At 33.2% G+C, this 9,484-nt stretch overlaps 1 protein-coding gene across 4 annotated transcripts in view; it reads right to left on the bottom strand.

Annotated features, from left to right (window-relative positions):
* Nucleotides 1–542: 542 nt before the first annotated feature.
* Nucleotides 543–9,484, bottom strand: part of LOC136845837 (elongation factor 1-beta'-like) — a 38,604-nt gene continuing 29,662 nt past the window's right edge. For all 4 annotated transcript variants that reach the window (XM_067116234.1, XM_067116231.1, XM_067116235.1 and 1 more), the window contains 5 exons: nucleotides 5,520–5,610; nucleotides 4,808–4,989; nucleotides 2,899–3,091; nucleotides 1,282–1,397; nucleotides 543–634 (listed from right to left, as the gene is read on the bottom strand). In XM_067116234.1, coding sequence (XP_066972335.1) covers nucleotides 596–634; nucleotides 1,282–1,397; nucleotides 2,899–3,091; nucleotides 4,808–4,936 — 477 coding nt within the window. In that variant the 5' untranslated portion in view covers nucleotides 4,937–4,989; nucleotides 5,520–5,610 and the 3' untranslated portion in view covers nucleotides 543–595. The remainder of the gene's footprint in view (nucleotides 635–1,281; nucleotides 1,398–2,898; nucleotides 3,092–4,807; nucleotides 4,990–5,519; nucleotides 5,611–9,484) is intronic.

Raw genomic sequence — 9,484 nt, 5'->3', positions numbered from 1 at the left:
CAATCCTATAGTGGAAGTAAAAATTCATGGCCAGAGTATTATGGTGTTTCTGTATTGACAAATGTTCATGACTTATTGCAGTCAGGAAGTCTTTGAATATCAGAAATACATTTTCTTTTTATTTGTATTTTTCCTAGGTGTGCAAACCAGAGCCTTTTGTGGGTTAGTATCCTTCAGCACAAGCTTGGATGGTCATTGAACTTGGTAACAAGACACTAAATATGTGGCAGAGGGGCATGAGGACCGACTTAGTCCCTTACATAATTCGGTAATGTCCCCTTTCTACAAACAAAAGGAAAACTTGAAAGTCCAACTAATCTTCATGTCACCCCTCTGGCTCTGTTAGAGCGTGGGAGACTATACAATTTTCCAAATCACCATTCTCAAATCACTATATTCTCTCTTTTGCCATAATGTAGTGTTGCAAATAAACCTCCAGAGTGTCCACCAAGACACAAAACATACAACACTTACATTCAGCTAACTTGGAATTAAATTATACTCCAAAGGATAAATTACACAGGGAATATAAAAAAACAATGTTTCCTATTTACTCTCTTATTTTATTTCATGTCAGAATGGAATGGATGGCACATTAGATCTTGTTGAATGCAGCAATGTCAACACTCTGGACCTGAAAGGACAATATTTCACTCCATGAATCCACCTTGTGATTCTAGTAGGTATGGACAACTGAAGGTCCCTGAATTTCAGTTTTATATAAACAATTTAACTAAAATCAAATCAAATTTACTGCCATAGATTTAATTCTCTAAAAGGCAAATACTATTGACTTCTAAGAAAACCTAAATTTTCTGCCAATATCAGATGAGCAAGAACCCTTTAATATACAGATTAGCAATTATAAATATTCAAACATATGTGATAAAATTTCCTATATTTACAGTTACTTCTTGGAACTAGCTATTCACAATTATAAATATTCAAACATATGTGGTAAAATTTCCTATATTTACAGTTACTTCTTGGAACTAGCTATTCAAAGTGTTCTGTGTTTCTCTGAATTTATACAATTTTTTAATACAATTACACTTTCTGGCACTATCCCAACAAATTTTCCTGACTAATAAATCTACACTACTGTTCTAATTGAAACTTGGTTTACTATTTGCCCTAACCTTGCAGGTGAATAATTTAAAACTTGTCTTCAAATCATAATACTAAAGTCAGACAAATAAGTCATAATAGTAAACTGCATAAAATAGGACAACAACAGAGCAAGAAAATATATAGTAAGTAAATAAAAACAATTTTACTTACATAGTTTTCTATTTCTTGAATCTTCTCACAGAGGTCATCAATTGATACCTTCTCATCTTCAACAGTGCATAAGATGGAAAGTTTGTTTATTCCAAAAGCCAATGGATTTAGTTTAGCTGAAAATGAAAAATTACATGTATGAATTATGCAATTATAGACATCCCACAATACCAAGACATTACTACTTTTTCCCCAGGACAGTTTTTGCCACATTGACTACTAAGGCTGAGAAATACTTTCCACAAGAACAATATGATGGAACTATTATTCTTGCAGTTAAAATGTACAGATAGACCTTCACTAATTCCATAACTCGGGACTTAAAGGGTCCCATATAAGAGAAAATTCCAAGTTTCAGAGGCTTACCTCTAAACAATAGCTAACCACCCTATAATCCCTTTAAAATATCACAAACTATATATAACTGTGTAATATCTGACTTCGTATAATGTTTTATCAACAATTAAGCTAGGTTATACTTGGCATCACCACAATGAATACACTTCACCTGTCAAGATAAGAATTAACATAAGCTTCCAACATAGCAATGTTTTGATGCAGTTTATTACCAACCCAAACTGCATCAAAACATTAGGCTACAAGTTATAAAATATCACAGTGATAATGAATATAATATGTGTTTGTAATATATTAAATACCATAATATGGTTTATGTTATATATTAATTAATTTTAAAATCAATAGCAAAAGAGAAATTACGAATTGTAATGACAGACAATGGAAAAAAAAAAAATAGGCAAATTTTTATGTTATGGTAAGTTTAACTGTGCAGGTTCCATGTTCTGTAGATTAGACTTAATTACCAAAGTTGAGTTGTATGAAAAGAGACTTTTTCAATAATACAGTATTCACATACAGACTACTAATTAACTTAAAACTGGCTAACCTCAGTGGGGAAAATTCTTTTTATATATTTCAAGTCATTGTTGCCTTAATTCAGATGACCACTTCTCACTCTCATTATAATGAGGGTATACTGCAAAATAAATAATTCAAAACTGAATAAAAACCATTACAAATAGTAAAGTATGCTAATTCTAGCTGGCTGCAAAGTCCAAAAAAGTTTCCATATCAGTAACGAAATATGCATTTTACAATACTATTTATTCATCATTACTTTTTTTATTACCAATTTTCTACTGCATATTACCAATCACCACCAACTGAGATTTTTTCCCACAATTGAGGTTGAAAAGAGTAAATTATAAGTAAATGCTGATATCTCGGGTGTGTTAACAAGGCAGCACAACATGATACTAACAGATGTAGTGCAACCAAAACAATGTTTGGTGCCCTGGAAATTTTAAATTTAAGGTGACCCAGGAAATTTGAAATCGGTGCCCAGATTACAAGTATATGAATTAGTGAATGCCTCTGTATAACTGCAGTCAAAATATACAATGATGCATAACAGACTGGGTATTAATTTTTAGTGGCAAAGTATATATCATCCATTCACAAAATAGAATGGAAGATACAGAAATGCTTAATAAAAGTACCAATTAAACTGTAAATGTACTAGAAACACTATGAAATTTTGATAAAATATCTCGGTGAAAACAAAAGAGAAGATGCAAACGCTTGGGAGTCACTAACCTGCACCCCACAGAAGGCCATCCATTTCGATCTTGCGGACCTCATTCTCCATGGCTTTCATGTCTGTCTCATCGTCCCAGGGTTTGCAGTCCAAAAGCACTGAAGACTTGGCAATGGGGCCAGGTTTCTTAGATTTTTTCTCTGCATATGCTTTTAATCGCTCCTCTCTAACACGAGCAGCTTCTGCATCTTCCTGTTAAATTATAAAACAAGAAGCATCAGGATTTAGAATACTGTAAGCACATGCAGTTTATGTCAGATTACTACCATGCAGAATGATTTTTTTTTTTTTTTTTTTAACTTTGTTCATTAACCCTTAAGGGGCGGGCCAAATATATATTAAACGCATCCCCAGGCCGGGCAAACTTTAAGGTTGGCCAATTTAAGAAGAAAAAAAATTCAATGGAAAGAGGAAGATATGCAAATGCACAAGGTATAAGAAAAAAATGCTAAAAAATTTTCTACACCTGCCACGGGAAGTTGAAAGAGAACATTTACAACCATGTGCAGGGCCACTTTTCCAAGACACTCTTAAACATATGCTAATTTTAGTCATACATGTTTTTTCTAATTATTTTATTATGTAAAATTATAATTACAACTCACACAATATCATAACAGATAAGAACTAAAATCAGTAACAAATTCTGAGTATGTTTATTGTAAAATGTTTACGAGATTTACTGAGATGGGGAGATGCAGTACCTTTTTGTGAGGTATACATGTTTTTTCTAATATTCTTTTTACTTTTCTTTGTAAAATTACAATTATAGCCGACATACTATTATAAAAGATGAGAACTAAAACCAACAGCAATCCCTGGGTATATTTATGAGCAAATAAAAAAGACATCATGGGATAGAGGGGCAAAATTAATCCAAATCATCTGGCACATAACATTAATACTCATATGAGTTAGCCCGTCCATCACTCAAACCCTGTTACTGTATAGACCTTCTTTCATAGATCATGCCCATCCATTAAGGGTTAATTGTTGCACTTAAAAAAAAAAAAAAATTGGTCCCTGAGAACAATCAATTTTGAAAATTACCCAAGACAGAAGCTTGAGAAAGGTAGCAATCAACCATTGTAATTTCCTTCATTTTTAGTATCAAGTGGATTACCCAGTATTTAGTGACTTGGTTTCCCGAGCTTTACTGGACGACTTACTGTAACCTACTACTTGAAGGTTGGTTGGTGAACAGATGTCTCATTCACTTCCTTGTTTGTCTTACAAGTGTTGATTTACTAAACAGTTTATTAGCTGCACTTTCTTCAACTATTATCTATGGTGTGCAATCCTTTTAGTGTCTCTAATGTTATTCTATATCACCTTCAATTTAGAATGAATTACAACCAATATTTATTTAAGATTATCTTGAGCTTGTGTTCCCAAGCTACTAAGTGCATAAGTGGTAATGGAGAAAAGGAGAGAGAGAGAGAGAGAGAGAGAGAGAGAGAGAGAGAGAGAGAGAGAGAGAGAGAGAGAGAGAGAGAGAGAGAGCCTCCTTTTACTTACAAAGGTTTGGTAAAGGAATATTCTGTAAAACACATAACACTGCAGTGACATCTCATTTTACACCAGTCAGTATAGACGACAAGAGCAATAACAAAATATGGCATCAAATTTAAGCCAACTTCACAGTTATTACTTCTCTCTAGATTTTCACATGGACAACAAATGCTATAAAATTGATGGAAAAATGAATTAAATAGTTAAATTGTCTTATGAGAAAGCAATGAAACAAAATACAGCCTAAATACTAATAATCTAGATTCAGTACTTTATGGATTTATTTCAAGGACTATTGCTATTTTTTCGAAATTTAGTGGTATTTTTCCTCAAAATAAAAGCCTGTTTGGTTGTTGAAAGTTGGCAACAAGGTAGTTAACAAAACTAATAACTTACTTCTTCATCATCAGATCCAAAGAGATCAATATCATCATCCTCATCTTCCTCATCCTCTACGACAGGTTTTTTTTCTGGTTGTTTCTGACTTACAGAGGTAGCAGTGGTCTTTGCTCCAGACACATTCATAGCTTCAATCTGCTTCGTTAAATTAATTATAGTCTGCTCCAGTGCAGCTACCCCTGTTGAAAAATGTCTTTTTTAAAGTATTTGCATAAACAAACAGCCATAATGCACCAAGTTTGGCTGACTGCTATACTGCAAATGCAATGTATTAGCTGTTACAATGAAATAAAATTAGATCAATTCTGCAGAGAAAGAAACATTTCTCTGGCTGACAAAACATGACTCTTATTCTTAGTGAACTCCATCATGTCAAGGTAGGTTCTGCAAAGAAAACCTTACTAAAAATCTATATATAATATATATATATATATATATACATATATATATATATATATATATATATATATATATATATATATATATATACATATATATACATACATATATACATATATATATATACATATGTATATACATATATATACATATATGCGATACATATATATATATATATATATATATATATATATATATATATATATATATATATATATATATATATATATATATATATATATATATATATATAAATTATACCACAGGATATGCTTATCATAATCTAAAGAAAGAAGTGAGATGAACTTACTCTTTGTTAAATATGAGTTGTCATCTTCTAACTTGGTGATGCGGTTGAGAACATCTGCACTAGCACCTCCACCAGACGCACCTCGACCACCCTAAAATAAAGCACAATATAGTGAATATATACAACATACAATGGAATTCATCATGCCTACCTAACAGATGTCTACCTGAAGTAAAACTATATGAATGTTAATTTGTTCATGTGACATAAAAAAATCCCTTGGTGTAAAACCCAAGAGTAGACGTCTCAACCACAAGTACTGTATATGTTTCATCCTAATTTCTTAAAAATAAATAATTCTACAATAGTACAATTCAACATTACTGTTGCAGCAGAGAAACAATAAATGTAGAGCTGCAGTAATTGAAAAAATATAAGAAAAACATATTCTAATATAAGTGGATAGGGTGAAGATTTAATTATCTGAAAAACTAAATTTTAACTGATATTTTTTTATGAGTACATATACATAAATAAATTTAATGTGACAAAGAAGAATGTGGCTTATGCACGTAATGTGAATAACTAACTGACTGTGCCTGGGGTAGCAGAAAGGTGTAAACCCCGAGGATAAATGCTTGTAAGAACTGGAAAATCCTGGAGAAAGGTGTAATCCTGGAGGAAGGTGTAAGAGTACAATGGGTTACTTTGAGGATTGTATTGGTAAACTTGTCAGAAAAACTTGAGTGAATATACAGTAATGAAGAGCAAAAGCATGAATGAATTTTGAAATTTAGGCTATGAAAGTCAAACACTGGAGCATTATCAGACATTCAGCGCTAAGAAAAGGAAAGAGGGAGCTGGAGGGTATGGACACCTAGAAATCCAGAGAAGAAATGAGATGAAGTGCAAGGATCTAAAGGTGAAACTGGGAGAAAACCCACAGTTGCACTAAGAAGCAACCGTTACAGCCGCTGAACAGCAAGACTGAAGAAAAATAGTGAGAATGGCGAGAGAAGGCCAGAGAGATACTGACACTGACAGAGTGTGCTTTATTGGGAGTATGAATCTAAGCATGCTTGGAAATAGCAGGTATGTTACACAAAGTTATCTTCATTATCATTAGCAATAGTTTAAACAGACCACTACAGTAACGTAAATAACTCTCAAAGTGCTGTACTATCTTATTAAATAAATTATGAAACATACTTTTGCTGGCTAAAATGACAATGATGGTCTAACAATTTTTTTGGCAATCACATAAAAGTATTGTTCTGCATTCTGGGACAGGGTTATGTGGGTTATTCATTAAATATACATAGGACAAAAGTGTCATTATTTCAGTGGTATGCTCTTCTGCAAAGGAACATAATCCAATAGTGGGTTGAATTTGTTCTGTTATAAATGTAATTATAGGCAAGAGATGGATTTGTTAGTACTGCAGATATGATATTCCTGGAGGAAATAAGAATGGGCAGTCCTGCAAATTAAGTGCCTGGAAAGGCAGAGCAAACAAGAATGTCCTGTAGATGGTGTGTTTAGAATTAAGATTATGGAAACAACATGGCTACCATAAAAATAAACTGTACTTGGGAAAGAGAAAATGGTGAGGAAAAGTTTATATATTTCCAGAATGCAGATATCGAGACAGATGATGGATGAAATGGTGAGCAGTAGCCAGATTTTTAGATAAATAAAAACTAAATTTGGAGAAGTGCTGAAAATATGGTTGTAAAAGTAGTAAAACAATTAAGTTGTAGTATAAGGAAGTGAGGAAAGCATAGCCTACAAAGTGAAATTGGATAGATAAGGAATGGGCTGGGGTTAAAGATACAGAGGAGGAAGGAGTACATGAGTAGGACAAAATTCAAGATGTCATAGGAGGGCATGAAAGGGAATACAAAAAAAAAGTAGGTGGTGAGATGAGGAAATGAGTGGTTATGTGAAAATGAGATTATTAGTGGCATTATATGACAGCAGAGAAGAACACGTACAGAAACATCAGGAGATGGATGCGAAAGTGAGAGAAAGACGACATACTCATTCCATAATGGAAGTAAATCAAAAGAGAAAGGTCTGAAGTGAATGCAATCCTTGGTCAGTGGAGTATTTTGATGATGTTTCAGCGCAGAAGACAGAAAGGAGACAGAGCTGAATGAATGAAAGGGGTTCATCCAAGTGAATGCCAAGGATGTAAAATGGTAAATTAAGAGAATGAAGAATGGAAAGGCACAGTCTGAATGGGAAAGAGGAATAATTGTTCTTTGTATAGGTGACCAAGGAAACAGCAAAAATTATAGAGGCAAAACATTACTTTATTGATTTTGCCAGATTCCAGCTGGCACTAGAAGTTTATCCTAATGTTAAGACCGAGAGTTTGTTTCGTATATGAACAAACATTATTCAACATACCAGTTAAGTGTATAATTATGATTGTGATTCAGAATGTATGAGATGTGAGAACTGATAATAGACAAGTGTAAATTTAAACCAAGAAGAGGGTTGTGGATAAAATGTCTGTTATGAGAAAAGGCATGTGACAAGTCTGAACATACAACAAAAAAGTTGTACATGGTGTACACTACCCTCCAAAAGCTAACAATAGCACCAGTGATGTAAACGAAGCATGTTAAAATATGTCGATGAGAATGACGACTGTTTAAGATGCTGTGACATTTGAATATCTTAATGGTGTAATATGAGAAGTCAGTAACAGGATGTTAGATGTAGATGCAAGGTGGTGTAATAAGAAATAAAGTCATGAATCGAGTGAGGATTTATAGATGATACAGTACTGGTCAGGGACTGAGAAAATAAACTGCAGAAACTACAGAGTTCCAGTGTGTTTACAAAAGATGAAGACAAGTGGAAACCAGGAAGACTAAGCAATTTATATCAATTTAGATAATAGAAGAAAGGAAGTGGTTGATATGTAAAAGTATCTGGAACCACTGTAAATATACAGGATTACAGTACAATGAGACATGTCAGAGTGAAGAAAGAAATATAGCCTGGGTCTGTGCAATGGACTGAGAAGAGTTTCTATGTGTCAATGGAGCCATGGTGGGAATGTAAAAGCTTGCTTCACCTCTCCTTTATGGAAGTGGAATGTGGATGTTGAACACAATTAACAGAATAATGACTGGAGCTGTTTCAATGGGAATGTGAAAAGCTAAGCCATCTCTCCTTTATGGGAGTAAAGTGTGATGTTAAATGCAAATAAGACAATAATGACTGGAGCTGTTTCGATGAACTGCTCAAGTTACGTATGGTAACTATTGAAAAAGAAAGAAATATACAAAAATTTGCATAAACAAGTGGAGCTTTGAGATGGCTGGTCACATGGAAAGAATGGGGAGAAAAAAAAAAGTTGCTGATAAAAACTAATTCATGAGCATTTGAAGTCAGGAGAAACTACCGAGAGTATTAGTTACATGGGCATAAAAGAGGTTGTGAAAACACAAAAAACTTAAAATCCAGGAAGTGAGTATATTCAAGAGTAAATGAGGAGTTTGATATGTTGCTGATGACTCATATGTGTAGACTTTTCTGCACAAAGGGTTCATCCCAGATTTAGCAGTTAAAAAGTATGAACCTGTCTCTGCTGGGGGATATGATTTAAACTTGAAAAATATATGCATGCACACTATGGGGTAAATCCAATGAACATGAAGTACAATACATATAAAACTAAGTACTGAGGAATAATGGTTACCTGAAGAAAGTTGGGCTTTAAATAAATACTAAAGCGTCAAATTATTTTTTCAATTTACAGTACATATGGATAAGCAAAATTTTAGAATATGCAAAGCAACAAATCTACATTACAACCATGATATTCACTACTTTCTATTATCACACACCAACCAAATTCTACTGAAATATCTACAGGACATCCCAAGGCAATTTTATAATAAAATCATGTTCAAACAAACTAATTTTCACTAACAACATGCTAAACAAAGTACAGGTCACTGATATAATTTTTCTACTTGACCTTGAAATCCATTCAATTTTCTCCGAAA

Source organism: Macrobrachium rosenbergii, chromosome 14 (genome assembly GCF_040412425.1).
Source record: "Macrobrachium rosenbergii isolate ZJJX-2024 chromosome 14, ASM4041242v1, whole genome shotgun sequence".
Classification (NCBI taxonomy): domain Eukaryota; kingdom Metazoa; phylum Arthropoda; class Malacostraca; order Decapoda; family Palaemonidae; genus Macrobrachium; species Macrobrachium rosenbergii.
This window is presented reverse-complemented; position numbering and strand designations above follow the sequence as displayed.